The 23,213-nt window shown below is 37.3% G+C and overlaps 2 protein-coding genes across 2 annotated transcripts in view; one reads left to right on the top strand and one right to left on the bottom strand.

Moving 5' to 3' along the window:
- Nucleotides 1-3,861: 3,861 nt before the first annotated feature.
- LOC144225871 (mitochondrial fission regulator 1-like) lies at nt 3,862-4,889 on the top strand. Its single transcript, XM_077757115.1, is given in 2 exon segments — nt 3,862-4,261; nt 4,264-4,889. Coding segments are annotated over 2 exon segments (945 nt in total). The 5' UTR covers nt 3,862-3,942.
- An 8,267-nt stretch (nt 4,890-13,156) lies between these two features.
- WDR36 (WD repeat domain 36) overlaps nt 13,157-23,213 on the bottom strand; it is a 43,859-nt gene continuing 33,802 nt past the window's right edge. The window contains exons 20-23 of the mRNA XM_077757171.1: nt 21,145-21,264; nt 20,881-20,962; nt 18,283-18,470; nt 13,157-17,139 (exon numbers count right to left, since the gene is read on the bottom strand). Of these exons, the coding sequence (XP_077613297.1) occupies nt 16,990-17,139; nt 18,283-18,470; nt 20,881-20,962; nt 21,145-21,264 (540 nt within the window). The 3' untranslated portion in view covers nt 13,157-16,989. The remainder of the gene's footprint in view (nt 17,140-18,282; nt 18,471-20,880; nt 20,963-21,144; nt 21,265-23,213) is intronic.

The following is a 23,213-nucleotide window of genomic DNA, read 5'->3' as shown; positions in this document are numbered from 1 at the left end:
CCACTGCCATGGGTTTCCTAACTCCAGCTCATGTCAGCCAAGTGAGGAGAGAAGAAGACAGAACCTGGAGACCATCTGCTCCCCTCAAAGAGCCAACCTCAGGGACTCACATCCAAGCATCATCAGGTGAAGTGGTACCTGGAGGTTTGTGGGAACGTCAAACCTTGTTTAGGCAGCAAATACAATTGTAGCTTCCAGTGGTCACTTTCCACAAGGAAGTGAAATTCTGGCCAACCACGTAGGGGATATACGTACATAACATACATGTATGCATGTATGGATGGATGGTAAGCTATACGTAAATTTTATTTGAAAAATTAAATGAAGAGTAAAAAAAAGTAAATAAAATGGAGTATAAACAACAAAACCAAACCGAAAGAGTACTGAAATGTATACATAACAAAGCCCAGGGTCAACAGTTGTTAATCAACCTGTTTTGTCTAAATTTAAAGATGGTATAATGCAGAAAAGTTAGTTTTCTTTGTACTGAGATCAAAGGTCATTGGTTTCCATATATCCCCAACGGTAATAACTAGCATGCATTAAGCCACCCCTGATTTTCCACTGTTTTTTTTCATTTCCCTTTGGTCTCTATTTTGTCCCTCTCTGCACCACCACCTGCCTGCCGCTCACCTTTCTTTCAAGATCCATGATAGTTTTCCTCTTCTCCATGTAACCTTCCCCGGCTCCAGAGAGGCAGATGTTGTATAGCCTCCCCTCCTGCGTCCTTTATCTCCTGGACTTGGGGGTCAGGAACCTTGTCTCATTTGCATTCGTGCCTCCAACATCTTGTTTAATTCCACGCAGAATTACTGGCTGAACCAGTGAGTGAGGAAAGGAGTGAGAAAGTTTGAGAGATGAACACACAGTCCCAACATAATCTATTTTTCCACCCGTTATAGGCCCGGCTTGTGCAGTGCCCTTCACCATACCTCACCGCCCCCTGGGGAGTTACCCTGGGATCCATAAACCGGGTCTAACAAGTGGCAAGGCCTAGTCCTCATTTTCGTTTCCCTGAAATCTGGCCATCTGGTACCAACCAGTTTCCTCCAGAGAACGTAGAGCTAATGTCTTCCAAAAGAAGGTAGTGTTTTTTCGTTTCTCCCTAATTATTTTATCTCTTTGTATGCATTGTCTTTCAAAGCTACAATCAAATCCTTTGTCAGAACAAGGGCAGCAGAAAGCCAGCCGGCGCCCGGTCATAATGTGCGCCCCCTGCGCCACCACGCGAAGCTACGCGAGACCCGCTGTCCGCACCGCACGCACGCGCACACGCGCGCCTCCGAGCACGCACGCGTATTCCGCATTTTGAAACCAACTCCCGGCAACCCGTGTTTTCCTGTGTGATGGCTTAGAAACAATTTCCTTTTCATCTTTGCTCTAAAAGAGAACAGAGGCAAAAGGGCAAGCAAAATAATATAAATAAATGTGCTAAAATTAAGGACAGGAGTCCTTGTATGTTTTGTTTTCTGTAAGCATTTCAAGAGCAGAAAAGGGAATCTGAGACAGTAGATGCTAAGTATTTGATGAGACAGAATGAATAAATTAAGGAAGAAGTGCAACAGCTTACTGGATGGGAAAGCTGTCACTTTTGGTATAATATACTTCTTAGGGTGAATCCACACCCGGCAACCCACTCACCTGCCACTCATTCGCCCACTGAACTTGCATAATATTTATGCTAGAAAGCAGGGTGTGACTAGGAGTGGAAACATGGACCTGAGTTGTAGGACAAGATGCCAGACTTGGAAAGTTCAGATAAGGCAAAAGAGCCAAAATAAATGAATTGTAAACACTGGAACTGAGTCAGAGGTAGTGAAAAAAATTTAAATAGTAGCATAAAAACCCCAACCAACCAAACAAAACAACTCTGATTGGAAATATTCATTGCTGGCCATAAGAGCAAATAAATGATATTCCTAAAAATTATTTCTCTAGTATTTATACCACTTATTTCTTTTCAGTGGACATTAAATCATTGTATCTACATATTTTGTGGCCCAAATAAATCACTTTTTAAAAATGGAGATGAAAACAATTGTATGTACCTTTTAACAGGCATTTAGTAGAATTTAGCTGGATAACTGGAACTGGGAAATTCAGCTATAGTACAGACACTGAAAAAAAATCCCCATAAAATTCATTTTATAACTGATAAAATATCATCCATAAGCCCTCATACCGCTGGAGTTGGAGTAGGGGGTGGAGGTACAAAATTACCAAATAAAAACTATGTCTATCTCTTTCACATTAGTTTAGGCTTTTCTGAATAGTGAAATTTTATGTTCAAATTTTCTCCTAAATCTGTTTCTTTCCTTTTAGTGTTCTAATCTGTGGAGTTATTTCTAGAGACTGTATTGTAAGTCCTGGAGGGTGAATGGGGTAAATTGTCAGCAATGTTCTCATCTCAAGGCTATTGAACTGTGAAAGCATTAGGAGAACAGAGCCCCATGATCCCCCCCACAAAGGAAAGTTAGATACAAAATCCCTTGTAAATTCCTGGCATTCCTTGGAGCTGCAGGTACTCCCTGTGTGTTTTCACATAACCACCAGATCTTTTGTTTTCTTATTCTATACATTGATACTCTTTAATACTGATATCTGATTTTTAAAAATTAGAATAAAAGCTATGTACAGTTTGCTGCTGCTGCTGCTGCTGCTGTGTTCACTGGCCAAGGCAACCCTGAAAATCAGCTCTAAGTGTCTGAGAACTTTTTCTTCAGAGTATGGCAACAAGTGACACCCGAACAGGGACCAGCAGAGTTGACTGCCTCCCAGCTGTGTACCTCATCTCTCAGGCCCAAAAATGGGAAAAGGACGTCCACTCATCCAGGTAGGAACTAGGGCACTCGATGCGTGCAATGAGTTGAGAAAAATATCCCTAATCTTTCCTCTTCCAATCAGGCGTGCAGAATCTCTTGTCTTCTTTATCTTTTGTTCTCACTGTTCTTCCTTCCTAATAGACTCAGGTTACTCTAACTGTATGTAGGGGCTTCTCATTCATTACCTGAGTTAATGACTATGAGAATTGGAGCCAATTATCTCTGGTTAGTCTACTTCAGGAAGGAGACTTTAAGGAATATTCCTAAGCAGCTGCCAAAACTTTTGGAGAACTGCCCATTTACACACACACACACACACACACACACACACAAACACACACACCCCTGCATCTGCTCATCTGTCCTCACTGATGGGCTTTAGGACTGGAAAAATCTCTTTCTCTGTCCACTGGGCTTTATTCCATTTCCAGCTTCCTGGAGGCACCTCACCTGTTCTGCCTTCTCCTCCCTCTCCTCCGGTTTCTGCACCACCTCGGATGCAGCCTACATCTTCCATGCCTCTGGCATCATCAGCTCCTACTCCCTTCGTTGTCAAGGAGCAAAGAGCACCCCTTTAGACTTACACTGCCCATTTCAAATCTTCCCACCAGATAAAAGTCGACAATGGTAAATAAATAGCTTGATTTTCAAATGGACCCAAACGGAACATATTTGGTATTTGAAGTAATTTAAGTATATTGTTTCAATGAAGATAGACCTGTTTTTAAAATTATCAACATTAAATATAAAACTTTTTCTACCTATATTTACTGAAGGTCAAATAAGTTCATGTTAACCCTGTTGGAATTTGTTAACAAAAAGACAACTTAAAATGATGGCTAATTCTGTCTCAAAGATTTTCATGCATAATTGTTAAGATAGCTTTCAGGGTCTTTGTAACCTAAACTCTAAAGATTTGCTTGGATAATAAAATAAAATTAAATCCATTGGACATTTAAGCCTTTTCCATATAGAATGGAATGCTGAAGCATTAATTATTAAATGTAGTTCTGGGGAAGGCTCCTGGCTGCCACGTGGCCAAGTATGCTTATTGGACCATGAGCTGCTATGTATGCCTGAAGTACTTGAAATGCAAATTTGGAGAGACTTTGCCATCTAAATGCTTGGCTGGATTAAGCGCCTAATTAGGATGGTTTTTCAACAGGTTGGAGTAAGCATGCAATCGGTACTTTGGTCTGGGAAGCCATATGGTTCATCTCGAGGTATCGTAAGGAAAATTGGTACTAATTTATCTCTGATCCAGTGTCCAAGAGTTCAGTTTCAGCTTACCAGCCCCACAGCAGAATGGAACCCTAGCCCTCCAGGAGAGGATGCAGTGGTGTCTTTTGCTGATATTGGATGGGTAGCCAAAGAAGAAGAAGAGTGTTCAACAAGACAAAGGACAGAGGTCAGATCAAGGCAACCCCTTGAGGATGGCCTGCCTTTCTCGAGAAGCGGCCAGGCAGGGACTTTTCCTTACCAAACCCGTCCCCAGAAGAGCCTCAACGGAAGACAGCGCTGGCAAATGAGGAAGCACTGCAGAAGATCTGTGCCCTTGAAAATGAACTTGCTGCTCTCAGAGCTCAGATTGCCAAAATTGTGACCCNCCCCCTACCTCCCCCGCCCCTCCCCCCACCAGGGCTTCACCAAAGTGTATCTGCCATCGAGCTGATAAAAGAGCGAAGAGAGAGAAGAGCCTGTGCTGGAAAGACTCTGGTTAAGAGCAGTCCCAAGAAGAGCCCAAGTCCCTAAGAGCAGTCCCCTGATATACCCAATGTGCTAGAGATCCTCAGAGATATGAGCAGCGTAAAACTCCGCTCAGTAAAACGGTCCGAGCAGGAGCCGAAGCCCAGGCCGGTGGATGCTGCTGACCCTGCCGCCCTCATAGCAGAGGCTCTGAAGAGGAAGTTTGCCTTTCAATACCGAAGTGATAGTCAAGGGGAAGTTGAAAAAGGAATTCCAGAGTCTGAACCAGAGGCCACCTCAGAAACAGTGCTGTTTGGGCCACACGTGTTGAAGTCTACAGGAAAAATGAAGGCTTTGATTGAAAATGTTTCAACTTCCTAATAGTGAGCTGAGGAAAAACTCTCCTTGTTCCAGCTGTTGGTTTGTTAGGACTATCTGGCTAGTGGAAATCAACACTGGTTAGTAAATGCCTGAATTTAGTCTTCAGTAGTCTCCTTTAAGTCTAATAAAAAAAGCACTCTGTTTCTTTTTGTGAGAAGGTTCTGAAGGTTTCCGTAACATGTTTTTAATGTGTAGCCAGGATGTTAAAGGTTTCTAGTCTTAAAAACAATTCTGTAGATTTCAGAAGAAAAGGACATTATAGATGTGAGGTTTTAATTCTTAACACTGATTTATCCGTGCAAATGTTTTATATGCATATCTTTGGGTATAAAATAGTACATAAAATGTAATGATGATGTCGCTGAGGTGGTCAGTGACCCTTGATCGCTCAGCGCTGGAACCGGGTATAACACACGCTGTTGGAGTGAGATATTTAGGAACCTTGTTGCCTTGAATAGGACTTTTACCTTAGACTCTCTCTCACATTTCCTTAGAGATGGGGGTGCAAGTAGGAACTAGATGATGATCACTGCTGAAAATCCTGTAATGCTTTCGTTGAAAGGAAACTCAAAGACCACAAAAGCTGCTTCCCGTCAGTGCTACCCAGTGGTGAGAGAGAAAATGTAGTTTTCAGACAAATCAAATTACTGAATCAAATGTAGAACAGGTGAAAAGCACAGTGTACCATCTTTTTTGTTTCCAGTTTCATAAAGACCTCATACAGAGGGCTTGTTGCTAAGTTAATATGTACCGGAAATGGTAGCATAATGGAGTTTCAGAATTTTTTAATATTGGTCAAATGTAGTAGCTTTATGATGAAACACTGAATAGGCGAAAGAATTTCCTGTAAGTTGTTTATCACTGGTCCGAGTGCTGTTCTGCTGAGTCACGTCATGCAGCGAATCTTAGGTGATGCAGCGAACCACGAGAGGATGGAGAGGCGCCCTTCTGGAGGGGTCCTTCCGCGGGCCGCTGTACGGCCACTTGCGAGTGCCTGATGGACGCTTTCTGGGCCTCTGTATTTCTGTGAAACTCAGCTATGGTTAGCGCAGAGTCTCCTACCATGAGTAAATATGGGGATTTATTTAAATCTAGTAAAAAGAAATGGAGATGGGAAGAGTAGACATTTAAGTTATTGAAAATATGTGCAATGTTCTCAATATTAGGAAATGTTACTCAGCTTAAAATGGAACTGTGGCTTTACATTGTTTCTACTGTTTCATACGATTTAAAAGTTCTGCCTTTAAAAGAAATTCAGAAAATTTGTCTGTATTATGTATTTTGACCTTTTAAGAAATTTATATTTGTATCAGTATTGAATTTTGGCCAGTGCTCCCATTGAAGGAAGTTACTATATTGAAATAAAGCAAATTTGTATTTTCCTTGGAAAAAAAAATAAATAAATGTAGTTCTATATTTTTTACTTATTACAAGAAAACTAAGGATATTTGGGCCTACTAAAAAGCATAAAGCATTAAGCTATATGCTTGAATGATTCATAAACTTGCCATTTAAGAAATTCTAATGTAACCGTTCACAATTGGTTGCTACTTAGTTTTCACTGGAAACTAAGATTTCTTAGAGTTAAAATTCTGCTAAATGTAATTAAGACTGATGAAAATAGAGCAACTCTGTATATAGACAAGGAGTTATGTCAAAAAGGTATAAGAAAAGGAAATACAATTTTTAAATTTTTTTTAATGTTTTTTGTTTATTTCTGAGAGAGAGAGAGACAACGTGAGCAGGGGAGGGTCAGAGAGAGAGGGAGACACAGAATCTGAAACAGGCTCCAGGCTCTGAGCTAGCTGTCAGCACAGAGCCCGACACAGGACTCGAACCCATGAACCGTGAAATCATGACCTGAGGCTGAAGTCAGATGCTTAACTGACTGAGCCACCCAGGCACCCCAGGAAATACATTTCTGATGAAGGTAAAAGAAAATAACTTTGTCCTAAGTAAGACTGGATGTTTGAAGAGAAATGGCTTGGGACTAAAATCTAAATGCAAAGGAAAGTTATAGGAGGTTTGTGAAGAGAAATCTTTGAAAAGGAATTTTATGTATGGACAAGACAGACTTAGGTTAAAATAAATAGATCTTTAAAATACATTGATACAAGAAGACAAGGTTTTCTTTTTTTTTTTTCTTTACAGGCCCTTTTTTTATGAATATAATTTATTGTCATATTAGCTTACATACAACACCCAGTGCTTATCCCAACAGTGCCCTCCTCAATGCCCATCACCCATTTTCCTTCTCCCCCACACCCTCATCCACACTTAGTTTGTTCTGTATATTTAAGTCTCTTGTGGTTTGTCTCCCTACCTCTCTATTTGTCACTATTTTCTCCCTTTTCCTTCCCCCATGGTCTTCTGTTCAGTTTCTCAAGATCCACATATGACTGAAAGCATGTGATATCTGACCTTCTCTGACTGACTTATTTCACTCAGCATAATACCTTCCAGGTCCATCCACATTGCTGCAAATGACATGATTTCATTCTTGCTCATTGTCAAGTAGTATTCCATTGAATCCATTAACCACATCTTCTTTATCCATTCATCAGTTGATGGACATTTAGGCTCTTTCCATAATTTGGCTATTGTTGAAAGTGCTGATATAAACCTTGAGGTACACTTGCCCCTATGCATCAGCATTCCTGTATCTCTTAGATAAATTCCTAGTAGTGCTATTGCTGAGTCATAGGGTAGAACTATTTTTAGTTTTTTGAGGAACCTCTATGCTATTTTCCAGAGAGGCTGTACCAGTTTGCATTCGCACCAACAGTGCAAGAGGGTTCCCATTTTTTCACATCCTCACCAGCATCTGTAGTTTCCTGAATCGTCCATTTTAGTCACTCTGACCGGTGGGAGATGCTATCCCAGTGTGGTTTTGATTTGTATTGCCCTGATGATAAGTGACGTTGAGCATCTTTTCATGTTGGCCATCTGGAAGTCTTCTTTGGAAAAGTGTCTATTCATGTCTTCTGCCCATTTCTTCACTGAATCATTTGTTTCTTGGGCGTAGAGTTTGGTAAGTTCTTTATAGATTTTGGATACTAGTACTTTAACTGTTATGTCATTTGCAAATATCTTTTCCCATTCTGTCAGTTGCTTTTTATTTTTGTTGATTGTTTCCTTTGAAGTGCAGAAGCTTTTTATCTTGATGAGATCCCAATAGTTCATTTTTGCTTTTGATTCCCTTGCCTTTGGAGATGTGTCGAGTAAGAAATTGCTGCAGCTGAGGTCAAAGAGATTGTTGCCTGCTTTCTCCTCTAGGGTTCTGATGGTTTTCTGTCTCACATTTAGGCCTTTCATACATTTTGAATTTATTTTTTGTGTATGGTGTAAGAAAGTGTTCCAGTTTCATTCTTCTGCATGTTACTGTCTAGTTCTCCCAGCACCATTTGTTAAAGAGACTCTCTTTTTACCATTGGAAGAAAATCTTTCCTGCTTTGTCAAAGATTAGTTGGCCATACATTTGTGGGTCCAATTCTGGGTTCTCTATTCCACTGGTCTAAGTGAAAAGACAAGGTTTTCTTGGATTGTTGATCTGCTCGTGAGGGGAAAAAAAGTAAAACAAAGGTCTTTTCTCTTTTGTATGCCAGAAAAACCAAAGCTTTATGTTTTGTCTTTACCAGGTCTTTGATTACTTAGTTAAAACTTCTCAATATTAAAGGAACTAAATTTTATAAACACCTGTATAACCCTACATATTTGCCTTGAAAATCTTATTGCCACCTTGGTTAAATAAATAATTAAGACTTAAAATGATTTGTAGTCGTGTTGAGGATGTGCTTTATAACTTTCTAAGATTTTAACAAACTTCCGAAGATTTAAATTATAAATGAAATCTTTTGACCAATTGGGCCTTTTTGTTGAGAATGTTATCTGGAATATATGCCATTCCATTGGAATTCATTATAACCCACAAGGTCAAGCCATCGTGGAACGTGTAAATGACTTTTTAAAATTGCTTTTATTGAAATAAAAAAGGGGAAATGCCACCACTAAGGCCAGGTTAATGAGAGCCCTATTTACATTAAATTACTTACTATTAGACAGAAATTTTCATTTTGCTATGCTCAGGCATTTTCAAATGGAAACCCTAAGTATGGGACAGCTTGCCCAATGAGGGGACAACTTGGAAGGGTCCGGTACAATTGTTAACCTGGGAGATGTATGCTGCTGTATTTTGTCCTCAAGGTCCTGTGTGGGTACCTGGTCAGTTAATAAAACCACATCATGAACTGGCATGGGGGACTCAAGAATCCAATACCAAACTTCAAAATGATGACGATGACCCCTCCTAGTGGGATGTCAAATCCAAAGAAGAGGAAGATTGATCATTTAGTGAATGGAGGCATCTCCTGGGGTGATGTTAAAAAATTAACCTCACAGGCTGAAGAGGTTCTAATCAACGTGGCATGCCCGTGACCCCGGAAAATATGTTTCTATACCTCATCTCTTGCCTTCCTGCCAACTCCTGCTAATATGTCTGCATTCTTTACCTGTTGATTTTGCTCACTCACATTCTACTTTTACCTTCTAGGCTCATCTTCGTAGCCTTCGTGTTTTTGATCTTATTTCTTGGGAAGATCCCAAAATTCCTATCTTGTCTAATGGCACCTCTATTATCAGAGGACATTGAATTCCCATTAATACTTATGATTCATCTAACTGTCCATCACATAGACTGTAAATAAGTTGGTCATTTTCGGGGCGCCTGGGTGGCTCAGTCAGTTTGGCAGTGGACTTTGGGTCATGATCTCATGGTTCATGGGTTTGAGCCTTGCATCGGGCTTTGTGCTGACAGCCAGCTCGGAGCTTGGAGACTGTTTCAGATTCTGTCTCCCTCTTTCTCTCTGACCCTCCCCTGTTCACGCTGTCTCTCTCTCTCTCTCAGAAATAAATAAAAACGTTAAAAAAAATTTGGTCTTTTCTCACTTGGGCCTCCCTCTATGTTTCTATTATAATCCTAACACTACCAATACCAACCAAAGCCTCTGTGTCCCCCTTCACAAGTGATGGTATATGAATAGCATACTTAAAACACCAGAAGATGGATCTTGGTTATGTACTATCAAATATCAACATTTTGTTCTCATAATAGTAATAGGAGGAAACTGAGGGAAAATGAGTACCGAAACCTCCCAGGGTCAATATGCACCAGACCCTGGCTAAAGATGGGGTCCTATGATGACTTTTCATGAACCCTTTGCTATTCTCATAATTTTACCCAAATACCCCTATTTAACAATACAGTTCTTGAAAATTGGGGACCCCAAGGACTGATGGTGATAAAGAGTAATAGAACTTGGGAATGACATAACTGGAATTGGTCACTTCCTTTCCATTATGGTAATTCTAACCCCATATGGAATCCTGGATTTGGGGGTCTGATACTTGGATGTAAATATTCCACTAATGCCTATTCCTCTGTTAAAACTTCCTCTTGGAGGATTGGCCTACTATTTGTTAAAAAAAAAAAAATTTAGACATTGTCCTGTTACATGTATGTATGTACATGGCAAATTTAACTGGTCCTATATCAATGAAATCAACAGCATTCTTATATGTACTACAAGACCATACATTTTCTTACTTATGTCTGCAGCTCCATATTTTAATAAGATGCATACTATTTCCATAGGAAACAAAACATGGGTGAACCCGTTTCTCTACTACAAACATATCACATTTACATGTAATCTTTGTTCACATGCCAAACAAAAGGCACAACTCTGGTTACTGGTTCAATTAGAAAGACCTTGGTCAAGGGGGTTCCCATGGCAACAGCTTGTATCTGCATTAGAAGAAAGGAAAAGAACCAAAGTTTCTTGGCAAATTATTGACAGCTATTATTACTAAAACAAAAAAAAAGGGGAAATGCCAACCCCAGGGCCAGATTAATAACAGCCCTATTTACATTAAATTATTTATAATTAGAAATTTTCATTCTGCTATGCTCAGATATTTTTAAATGGTAAAAAAAAAAAAAAAAAAACCCCAAAACCCAAAATATGGTACAGAGGGGCCAAATTAGAAGGGTCCAGTACAATTGTTCTATACTTTGATACAGCACTTGCAGTAACAGCAGCTACAGTCGCAGCCTCCTTAGCTATTTCCTTACAGATCAGACACCAAATAATCAATGTATGCAGAATACTTCATAGTACTGCCAGTGATCTTGTTTTCTGTTACAGTTAACAAAACGATGAGGTCTCTTTGCTTCTCTAACAAGTCACCCAAAATGGTCTTCACCAATATCCAGCTGCTCACCACTTCTATGAAAATTCCTGGTCCTGCTAATAAAAAAACAAAAGGGGGGAGATGTGGAGTATTTCTAGAAAATGTATTTTAAGTCCTGAAGGGTGAATGGGGTAATTGCTGAAATGTCAACTATGTTATAGTCTCAAGGCTGTGTGATAGCATTATGAGAACAGAGCCCCATGATCCCCCAGGTGACAGATACGAAATCCCTTGTAACTTCCTGGCATTCCTTGGAGCTACACATACTTGCATGTTTTCACATAACCACCAGATGATCCTTTGTTTTCTTGTTCTATATGCTACTCTTTAATACTGACATCTGACAAAATAAAATAAAATAAACAAAGTAAAATAATAAAACAAAATAAAAGCTATATGCAGTTTGCTGCTGCTGCTGTTTTCACTGGATGAGGCAGCCCTGCGTATCAGCTCAGCCTAAGCAACTGAGAACTTTTTCTTCAGTGCACAGCAACAACCCACTCCAGTCTCCTTTCCAAGGTGGCATGTGGGTAGAGGGAAGGCCATCTGTCCTGTAAGATCCTCCTCTCCTCTTCCCTCCACCCACCATCTTCATTCTACTTAGCCTGTGCCCTGAATCTCAGCCAGCCTTCCAACTGGGCCCTGAATTAGGATGGTGCTGCTACACTCTTCTACAGAATTACAGCTCACTCTGCCAGTGGCTCTAGAGACAGTCTATTGGCACTATCCTCTCAACTCTGTGCCTCAGTTCCCCTCAAGAAGCAGGTGGAAACTTCCAGAGTTCTCCAAATGTCACTCACATGGAAATGTGTAAGATTTCACTGGCTCTCCCTCTGCATAAGTATGTCACTAAACAGTCCACCCCTCAACTATGGTTCAAAATTTAAGTAGACTCATATTTCAGGATTTGTTAAGATAATCTCTAGTTTATGGGGAAAACATGCCAATTTAGAGCTGTATTACCTCAAGTTTTGATCACTTATATTCCTAGCACACAAAATAGTTCTAGCATATAGCAGATCCTCAAAAAGTATCTGATGAGTCAAAGGATGAATAGATCATGACTGTACAATTAGCCAATAATGGCAGCAAAAAGGAGATCTAGAGAAACTGACTGATTCTTGAGAAATCTGTGGATATAGAAGGTAAAGCCAACAGTATCCCTGGACTTTGTATTTAACACTCATGAATTTGAGTTGGGTTTCTGTCACTTGGAACCAAGCAACTAATAAAATAGCATAACCCTAACATAACTTACACCAATAAATTTCAAAATTTAGATTAAAGTCATGATTTGTAAGGAAAATATAATTTACCAATACTGGCTTGTGAAGAGACAGAGAAACGAATTAGTTCAGTAACCTAGAAAAAATTAAATGGCAAAAGTCTCAACACAGACTGTGGAAGGGACACCTGGGTGGCTCAGTCGGTTAAGCGTCCCACTTCAGCTCAGGTCATGATCTCACAGTTCCTGAGTTTGAGCCCCACATCAGGCTCTGTGCTGACAGGGCAGAGCCTGGGGCCTGCTTTGGATTCTCCATTTCTCTCTGCCCATCCACTGCTCAGGTCTGTCTCTCAAACATAAACATTAAAAAAAAAAAAAAAAAAACCTTTGTATAATTCTTTTCCCCTTTGGTTAAGCAAGTTAAAGAAAAAAAAAATCAAGGATGGGGCACCTGGCTGGCTCAGTCAGTACAATATGCAGCTCTTGATCACGGGGTTATGAGTTTAAGCCCCATGATGTGTGTAGAGATTACTTAAAAAAAAAAAATCAAGGATAATGCATTGAAACAGAAAAATACACAAGTTTCATCTTACTTATAAACAGTTCTATTATCCTAAGAATGAAAAATGACTTATTAAAAATCTTTGAATAAAATTCACTAAGTAACACCAATTAAAGCTACTGGTCTTCCAATATATGTAGAAAAATTATTTATTAAATTTTATACTTACTAGTTTAAAATTTTTTAAGTAGAAAATTAATAATAAAATAGAATTTAACAAAGGATATCTACTAGAAATTCAGAGCACAGATTATCCTTAAAGGTGAAACATTAAAAGCTTTTTCACTAAAGTCAATAGCAAGGCCATTATTTTACACACTCTAGAACCCAATATTCTGTGCCAGACCCTAGCTAAAGCAATCTTAAGAACAATTAAATAAAATATGAATATTTATAGGAAATAGTCTCATCAATTGGAAAAGATGGGATTCTTCTGGATTTTCTAAGAATGTTGACAAACATTTAAAGGAGTTCTGCAGCACCATAATAAATTAGTATATAAAAACCAAATTGCTTTTACCATGACAACAATGACCAATTATAAAGTATATTAGAAAAAAGGTCTATTTCACTACAGCAACAAAAATTAAACACCCAGAAATAAATCTGTCAAAAATGCATGTAAAGAAGTCTTATTAAACCAAATCCACTGGGGCGCCTGGGTGGCTCAGTCAGTTGAGCATCTGACTTCGGCTCAGGTCATGATCTCATGGTTCATGGGTTTGAGCCCCGCATCGGGCTCTGTGCTGACAGCTAGCTCAGAGCCTGGAGACTGTTTCAGATTCTGTAACTCATGCTGTCTCTCTCTCTCTCTCAGAAATAAATAAAACATTAAAAAAAACTTTTTAAACCAAGTCCACAAAAGATCTAGTTTAATGAAGACATATATTGTTCTTGAAGAAAAATACTATTGTAAATCTCTCTAAATCCTATTAATTTAGCACAAAAACATAACTTCAAGATATGCTCACCAACAGTCAAGACATATTTGGAGAAAACATTAGGAAGGTGTTAACCACTCCAAAACTTAAAAAATACCAGGAAACTATAATTAACAAATATATTATCAAATATCTCAATTAAAGAATTTAGCACATAATAAAATAGTATTTCCAGTAGTGAGGAAAGAGTGAAATACAATAAATGGTTTTTGAAGTTTTGAATAAAAGTAGCTCTATACCTCACTCTTCACAAAAATCAATTCTCAATGAAGAACTGGCAGGATGCATACATGATAAATGTCTTAGAATATACAGAATGTTTTATATTTTGAAATAAGTAATAAAAATTTATCAACTTGTATATATAAATATAAAACAGCTATTTTAAAAAGTTACCATAAGTAAAGTTAAACACAAGTGACCAATGAGGAATAAACACTGGTAACAGACATAAAAGACTAACATCTACATGATATGAAAAACAAACCCATGACATAAAGACAAATCATTCAAGAGAAAAATGAGCCATGAAGGGAAAAGGGAATTCACACAAGAAATATAAAAATGGCCTAAAATAAACAGGTAGAGATGCCCATCCTTACTAGTGTCAGAGTTTTTAAATTAAAATAATAAAAATAACAAGTTTTTACTCATTAAATAAAGAATCAAAAAATCTAGTATCAAATGCTCTAGGAAATGGATACTCATTCATTGCTGTGAAGAAACTGCAAACTGGTAACAGCCATTTTGGAAGCCAGTTCAAGTTTCTCTTGAAATATCTCTTTAAAACTGCCTAACTTTGGTCCAACAATGCAAAGCCTAAGCATATACTACAGAGAAATCCTTTTATGCACACAGAGTGATACAGAATGATATTCCTTTAGCAATGTTTTGTAATCAGAGAAAAAACAAAATAAAAAAACTCCCTTACATGTCCATTTTAGGCCAAATAGATTGTGTAATAATCTTTTTAACAAAAGAAATTAGGTGTGATACTGAAATAAGCCAAGTAGAAAAGTTGTAAAATGATATGCATATATTTATGTAAAAATTGAAACTATGCACTTTATTTCCTCTACTTACAGATAAGGTGTATATACATTCATGGAAAAAGGTCTAAGTCTAAGTAGAAAGTTAACAATTGGTACTTATAAGAAGGGTAGGAGGACTGAAGGTCATTGCCAAAAACAGACTTATCTCTGATGTTTCTTACAAGTCAAAAGTAGTCATATACTACATTTGTAATATCAAATGTAAAGAAAAGCAGGATGCACAAACTGATACATTTTAAGAAAAAAATATACACACAAATTTATTCTTTGTATTTCTTTCTAACTTTCCTACTTGATGTGAACATATAGGGAAGGTTTTGGAAGACACCTGCCAAAATGATGCTATTACTATCTAAAGATACCGCCAATAGAAATGATACACTCAACTCCTATATTCTCATTTGAAAGATGGAAGAAAGTTCAGTTCAAGATTTATAAAAGCAATACAGTATCAACTTAAGCACTTATTGTTTTGTTTAGTTACTTCCAACATTCACATGGCACATGATTATATATTGAAATTTTGCTTTATCTTTAGAATATAGTAATTGGGAAATGGGAAATAGTTTTTAGACTTAAGTCATTAGTTTATAAATGCTTTGATATTTAAAGTGATCACTGACTGACTTCTTGTGAGGAATGTTTCTTCTCGAGATTATTCTGTAAAACCTTTTCTAACGAGAATAATATTGACATTCAAATACAACGAGCTGTATTTTATGAAAACTACTACTTTTCAATGTATAGACTAAAAATTGTTTTTAGAAGCCTGTGCTTTTAGGAATTGTTTTATTATTTTTAAGTAGATTAAATTTTACAAATATTACATTATCAATATGCCTTCCGATTCTTAAATTGCCTGTAGTAAATATAGTTTTTCATACCTCTACAAGGGCAAAGAGAACACCAAAGCAGTCGTATCACATTGTATCTCGAAGACTGACCATGTAAGTGGCAACTGTCCTCTGTTTTTTTCTGCTATTTGGGAAAGTATTTGCATTTATGATAGTCAGCATAACCGCACTATAAAGTCCTCTATCAACTTCTCATATTGATGGGTCTTTAGTTAATGGATACAAAGACTGAAAAGTTCATTCACTCATTTGTGACCTTAGCTTCACCCCTGAAAGACTTTTTTTTGGTAGTAGGGGAAGGGGACACAAACAGGAGGCAAAAGCAGCTTCCATGATGACCTCCAGGTAGAGAAATTGCTTCTTGTCAATTCACGTTTCACTGAAGTCTTAAATCATGAAAAGAAAACAATGACGAAGGAAACTTCCAGAGCTATCTGGTTTTGAAATGGTTATGAGAGACAAGTATATAGTCAGTAGTTTCTTCCCAAATAAAAAGGTCATCAGTAAGGATAAACACTTTTGAAGGGTATCTTCAATGGAATCCAGAATTTCCCTCCCTTTTCTTAGGTATCTAATTCAACAGTCTCCTATAGCAATTTGTCTTGTGAAAGTGCCTCTCACTTCCTTATAAAAGAACAAGTTCCTTTAGAAAGGTTCTAATAGAGAGGGCACTGGGCAGCATTAGAAAACGTGGATCCGTCACTGAGACCCCAGGATGAGCTCAGCAGCTTCCTCTTCTGCATTACAAGAGGGCTGCACTAATGTCCAAGTCAATGATCTGAACTCTAAGAGTCAACGATCCATGTTTCCATAAAGGCCATCAAGGAAGGGAACACACCTTTTTACCTCAAATTATGAAGGTACTTTTATACTATATTATATATCAGTTTTATTTTCAATTAAGCAACATTTTACATGAAATACCTAGCATCTCTTATATTACAGATACTTAAAAAATAGGAGCTGGTGATAACAATTCAAAAAAGTCATATACAAGGTAAGTGATGTGAAGAGACTCAGAAAATAAGTCATTTGAGTAGACTCTACAAGTCTTTAAAACAAGTAACAGGTAAAATTTTATTTCAATATTTAGTATTTAAGGTGAAGAATGACTAAGTAGCACTGGTATTTCTTTTCATACGGAAAGTAAGATATGAGTTAAAAGGAACCCATTTCATACAAAAGTCTTTGATTTATTTAGTAATTTAAATTTGCTTTTATAACAAAGCACTTTTTATGTAATTTAAAATACATATGCTTTGATTGAAGAGTGACTGTAAATGGATCCAGTTTTCCTCCACTTGTGATGACAACTTTGTCAATTCTTCTAGAAGTACTGGTTCTGAAGGAAGCAATTTAAGATGTAACTGAAAGAAAAATATTGTAACATTTAAGAAAATTAAAATTTTGTTTATTCTAGACTTAACCTTCTTACCAAGGAACAGTAGAAGATACTATTCTGTTTTCCTTAGATGCTGGTTTATTACCAATTCCCATTTCCCTCTCTTGTATTGAACATTTATTATGAGTTCCTGAATGGTACTCTCTCCCTAAGTAGAACTGAAGCTGTCATGACTCTCTTGCACCTAAGGAAAGTCCTGATACAGATGCAGAAACATGGTCCTAGTTCTAACACTAGCTCCATATTTCTGTGCTTCTTTAAGGTTTCTCTTTTCAATGGAACCTTCTGGTAATGAATGATTGATGGCCCTCTGCTTTATCTTCTAAAGATTTAAGTAAATTAATATTCAAAAACTATAACTGGTAATTTTGGGAAAGGATATAGAAAAAATTAGTGGTGTTCTATGTTTTTCACCCTATGTTCTACCATCTAAATATCTACTTTTAATTTTACATAATTAGATCAAGTAAAAACTCATTTCAGATATAAATAGGACAGATGAAGTATCATATCTGTGAACACTACGAGTCAGCATCATCTACTTCCTTCACTACAATATGCTACTGCAATAAAAAGGAGTTCTCCATGATGTTAGTCACATAAACAACTGTTCTTGCCAAATCACTTGAAACTCCTTCCACCAGGATAGAAGTATTTTGATTTCAGCAGCAGAAAAATCAAAAACAAAAAAAATCAACACAAAACCTAACTTTCTCTTCATGATCATAGAAAAACCTCCAAAATGTGATGACTTGAAAAAGTTAACATTTCAATATATTGAATCAAATGGATGACACAGAAAAGTTAGGGGGATGAGTCAAAATTGTGCTAAGTAAAAAAAAAACAACAAAACTACAAAGCTGTGCTGTCCAGCTGTCCAATAGTACAGACAGCTATTTAAACTTAAATTAATTAAATCTCTATAAAATAAGAAATCCAGTTTCTCAGTCACATTAGCCACATTTCAAGTGCTCAATTGCCAAATGCTCCAAGTGGCTGCCATGCTGGACGGTGAAGATATAAAGCACTGCCATCTTTGTAGAAAATTCTATCAGACAATACCACCCTAGAGGAAGACAAGCTGAGTACTGTCTTACATTAGACTTACCTTTAGAAACAAGGCAAGATATGCCTGGGCTAACTCAAAGTCACGCTTCCTGTCCAACATCATCCCGATCATTTTTAAGAAGCTCTGCATCACTTCTATAGACCCACCACAGTCAGGAGACAAGCTGCGCAGCTCTGTTTCAATTCCTGATGGGCCTAATTCTTTCAGAAGGTTAAGAGCAGCTTCATCTGCATTAAGTTTTAAAAAGAATCCAGTTACTACTTACAATGACTTTCACTTAGGAAACTATAGTTTCATTTCATACCTATGCTACATGTATTTAAATTGCACAGGAAATCCTTCCTGTGGCTTTATTTTTTCCTGTTAAATAGTAGAATGAACCCCAAATTGAGTAATAATTAGTATAAATGATGAGAGCGATCAATTTAGTACAATAAGAAGTACTAAAAACACTAAAATTTTTGCATTCTTAGTGTTTGTTTTTCCCTGCTGTTCAAGCTGTTTAGGAAAATCTAATTAACGCCTAGCAACAGACACTTCGAGATGGTCTTACATCAATCAGATGGTCACATATCAATCAGAACAAATCCAAATATAAAAAGGCTTTAGGTACATACCAAATTCTTAACAGTAGTTGCACTGAGAATAGGATGAGGTGGGGGAACTTACTTTTCTTTCTTCTTATTGTTATAAAAAAATTCAAAGTATCATATAATTGTTATGAAACACTAACAATACAGAAATATATAAAACGGGAAAGACTCTATACCTCATTCTTTTTTTTTTTTTAATGTTTTTTTATTTATTTCTGAGAGAGAAAGAGAGAGATAGCATGAGCAGGGGGGGGTCAGAGAGAGAGGGAGACACAGAATCTGAAACAGGCTCCAGGCTCTGAGCTAGCTGTCAGCACAGAGCCCGACGCGGGGCTGGAACCCACGAACCGTGAGATCATGACCTGAGCCAAAGTCGGACACTTAACCGACTGAGCCACCCAGGCGTTCCATATACCTCATTCTTATCCACCCCAAATCGACAACTCTTCTCTAGATTTAAGGATTCTTATTTCTTGTTGCTGTTTTTAAAAAATGTTTAGTTATTTATTTTGATAGAGAAAAAGAACACGAGCAGGGAAGAGGCAGAGAAAGAGAATCTCAAGCAAGCTCTGTGCTGTCACTGCAGAGTCAGATGTGGGGTTTGAACTCATAAACCATGAGATCATGACCTGCGCCGAAATCAAGAATTAAACTCTTAACTGAGCCACCCAGGTGCTCAGCACTGTTTTATATGCATCCTATGAATATACAGTCTATATGTTTACAACTATTTTTATAACAAGGATAATACAATGGCAATGACTATGTTTTTAGCTTTTAGAAAGGGAATAACACCAATGACAAAAGTCTAATAAATTTTATTTTCTGTCCTTCAGTAAATATTAAATGATAGTGTCTTCTTCTTTGTGCCCTCCATATAACAAGTTACTTCTTTTATTTATTTTATTTTTTTAATGTTTTATTTATTTCTGAGAGAGAGAGAGAGAGACAGTGTGAGCAGGGGAGGGTCAGAGAGGGAGACATAGAATCTGAAACAGGCTCCAGGCTCTGAGCTAGCGGTCAGCACGGCGCCCGACGTGGGGCTCGAACCCCAAACCATGAGATCATGACCTGAGCTGAAGTCGGATGCTTAACTGACGGAGCCACCCAGGTGCCCCATTTCTTTTATGATTCTGCTATTCTTTAGTCATCTGCAATGGCCCATCAGTACCATTATATGACTTTTAACCAATGTGGACTGGTGTAAAAACAAAAATGATACTGGTATAAAAACAAAAGCATTTGGATCCAAAAAACAAGCAGATAAATCAAACAGGAGAGTGACTGTAAATCTGTTTATCGCTTACAGATTTTTTAAATATTTTATTCATTTCTGAGAGAGAGAAAGAGGCAGTATGAGCAGGGGAGGGTCAGAGAGAGGGAGACACAGAATCCAAGGCAGGCTCTAGGCTCTGAGCTAGCTGTCAGCCCAGAGCCCAATGCGGGGCCTAAACCCACAAACCGTGAGATCACGACCTAAGCCGAAGCTGGACACTCAACCAACTGAGCCACTCAGGCGCCCTGATCTTTTTTTAAAATTATAGTTCTTACTGTTTATTAGCTACAAACTATAACTTTCAAAATTTAAATCTATTAGCATNGGCGAAAGTCGGACGCTCAACCGACTAAGCCACCCGGGGGGCCCCGCATAATAAATAATTTTTAAAATTACTTTTTTAATGGAAAATTTGGGAAGATCTAAACATCACCTGAGCCAAAAGTCTCTGCTGTATTACAAACTGTATGTGTAAATAAAAACAAAAGCAGGAGACAGCGGGGGAAAAAACCCCCACTAATTTTCCATATAAAAAGTGTGAAAATGTTATTATAATATTGATAGTCATCTGAGTTCAGTGTCACTTGTTTAGAAATATAACAATACAAAAGCTAGTTACTTCACATGAAAGTCAAAATTTTGATCTTTTTAAGTTTTTACTATCTTCTTTTAGCTACTGAAAAATCTGCTAATATTTCATTCAATTTCTCTTGACACAAAGTAAATACGCCGATGATACTTGGTAAAAGATTTCACAATTTAACTTACATTTATTATTTACCAGTCCTTCTTCAAGTTTCAAGCAGAAATCTGATTTTTGAGCCAAAATTCCAAGATTTACCACTTTAGACTTAAACAAAAACAAATACACATTATTCCAAGAATACAAATGCAACAAAAAAAATTATACCTTATAATTAAAAGCTATTATTAATTTACTTTGTATCTGTAAAATTAGGTCTTAATAAAGAGCTACAAATGCACAACACAAAACACATATATATATTTAGAATGCTCCCATTTGGCTTTTACCTGATGGGGATCATTATTTTGTTCAGGTGCAGCATATCTGGGTACAAGGCCAGGAATTGTTGGAATAAAAAATGGTGCTGATTTGGGTACTTTGGGTGGTTCCTTTGGTTTATTCTTTTTCTGATTAAAAGAAAATGAGGAAGGGGAAAAGACTATGAAGTAATTATTGTGACAACAGTTTTTCTAATGTTTAATTCCAAATCAATTTTAAAACAAAATGCAAAACATAAAATAAAAGAACAAAACATTTTCAAATTTGAATGCCAAAATAAAATCCCAACTGACCAATATTACAGATATCTTTAACCTGGGTGTCTCAAGCCAGACCTCCAGTACCTTTGCTGATAAGGCAGAAGAAAAATGACAGGGCTCATGAGAAGCTCTATGAACGCTCATCTTCCTCCAACATGATATTTACATGAATATTTAGGTGAAAAAATAATGATCAAATAAGTTTGAACTTGTACAACCTTTTTCGCAAAATGGGCTAGAAAGTAAAACTTACCTAAATGCTCAACAATTTCTTAAATTTTTTTTCTCCGGAAGAAATTTGGAGCCAGAGGTAGACTTTGCCATTAGAAATATTTTGGTAAAATTTTCTTGTGAAGAATAGCCCTGATTCTTCTGGTGTGTTGGAATTTCTACTGATTTTTTCTTACGTTGAGCCTTTAAAAAGCACACTAGTGCTCATTTATAAAATATTACAAGCGTTAGTAAAATTCTATCAGGAAAACCTCCACTGGAATTCCCACTGACAGAACTTAGTTTTGGTGACCATACGCTACACATCACTACCTCAGGAGTATCCAATGAGAGAGGCTTTCTGTGGTAAACTGCTCAATAAAGGAGTCTCACAATTACATCATTCCTCCATTCTCTAGGAGCTCTGTTACCCTAAAGAATAAATTTTTTGAAAGAAAACCAAGGATGAAATCAGGACAAGGACTGCTAACTACGGCATACACACAGCACTTCTTGGGGATGGTGGAGACTCTAGTAAGAGCCACAGTTATCCTTCTAACTTGCTGTTTTTGAGTTGCAAGAGAGGGTCACTGAGCTGTAAATAGGAACAAAAAGCCTTTGGAAATGCTCCACAGGGCTGTGGAAATCATTTAATCTCACAAGGAAAACCAAAAGGAGGTAAGTTACCCATAGATCAAAACTCTAATTTCTTTCATTCAGTAAAAAATAAAAATATTGAAGATGTTAGCATTATTTCTCCCATAAAGATGATTCACTTGGTTTCTAAAACAAAACTGTATCTAAGCAAGCAGGAGAGTGGTCCAAAACCTTAGTTCAATTAATTGGGGCGATCACATTAGTGTGACTGCTCCCTTCACACTAACCTTCTTGTCCTTTTTAACGCACTGCTTTTAAAGCTATTCCATAAAGTACTGCCTTTACAGCTGACACACTGGATGGACAACATCATAGATTTCACAACTACATTTCTACATAACATACCTTGTGTGAGGAAAATTAACACATGAAAACTCTTTTCTTACCCAAGACACATATGCCTTTTCTGGTGTTAAGGAATCAGCTATAAAAATACTTACCATACCTTGTCATAGTTATCTATGTACGTGTTCTTACACTTTCTAATGATCATAAGACATTCATAAACAACACTTATTATCAGATGATAACCTTTGAAATTTTCTACTCTAGTCTATTCCTTTTAATTATTATTGCTACTCACAAATGGGGATCATAAAATATGCTTTGAAAAACACAAATTTATACCATAATTATCCATTTTTCATGTAACATTATAAATTTCTCAAGGACAAAGGAGCTAGGTTTTTTTTTTCACTGCTATTGTCCCTGGGACATTTCCCAGTACTCAGTTCATATTGATTTATGTGCTTTCACCTAACACAGCAAACTGTGAAGGTCTTCTTGGAGTTGACAGAATAAGGTACGGAATGGCAAAGGGAAGCTGAAGCTTAATTAAAAGACTAGAGAAAGTCTTCTAGTACTCAAATGCCTAGTAACAAAAATATCACACATCATGGTAGCAATTTTTTTTCTCATTTTAGAAGTTAAAAAATGTAGTTTATTAGGTT

The sequence above is a fragment of the Crocuta crocuta genome, unplaced genomic scaffold, assembly GCF_008692635.1.
Source record: "Crocuta crocuta isolate KB4526 unplaced genomic scaffold, BGI_CrCroc_1.0 scaffold131, whole genome shotgun sequence".
NCBI classification, from domain to species: Eukaryota; Metazoa; Chordata; class Mammalia; order Carnivora; family Hyaenidae; genus Crocuta; species Crocuta crocuta.
This window is presented reverse-complemented; position numbering and strand designations above follow the sequence as displayed.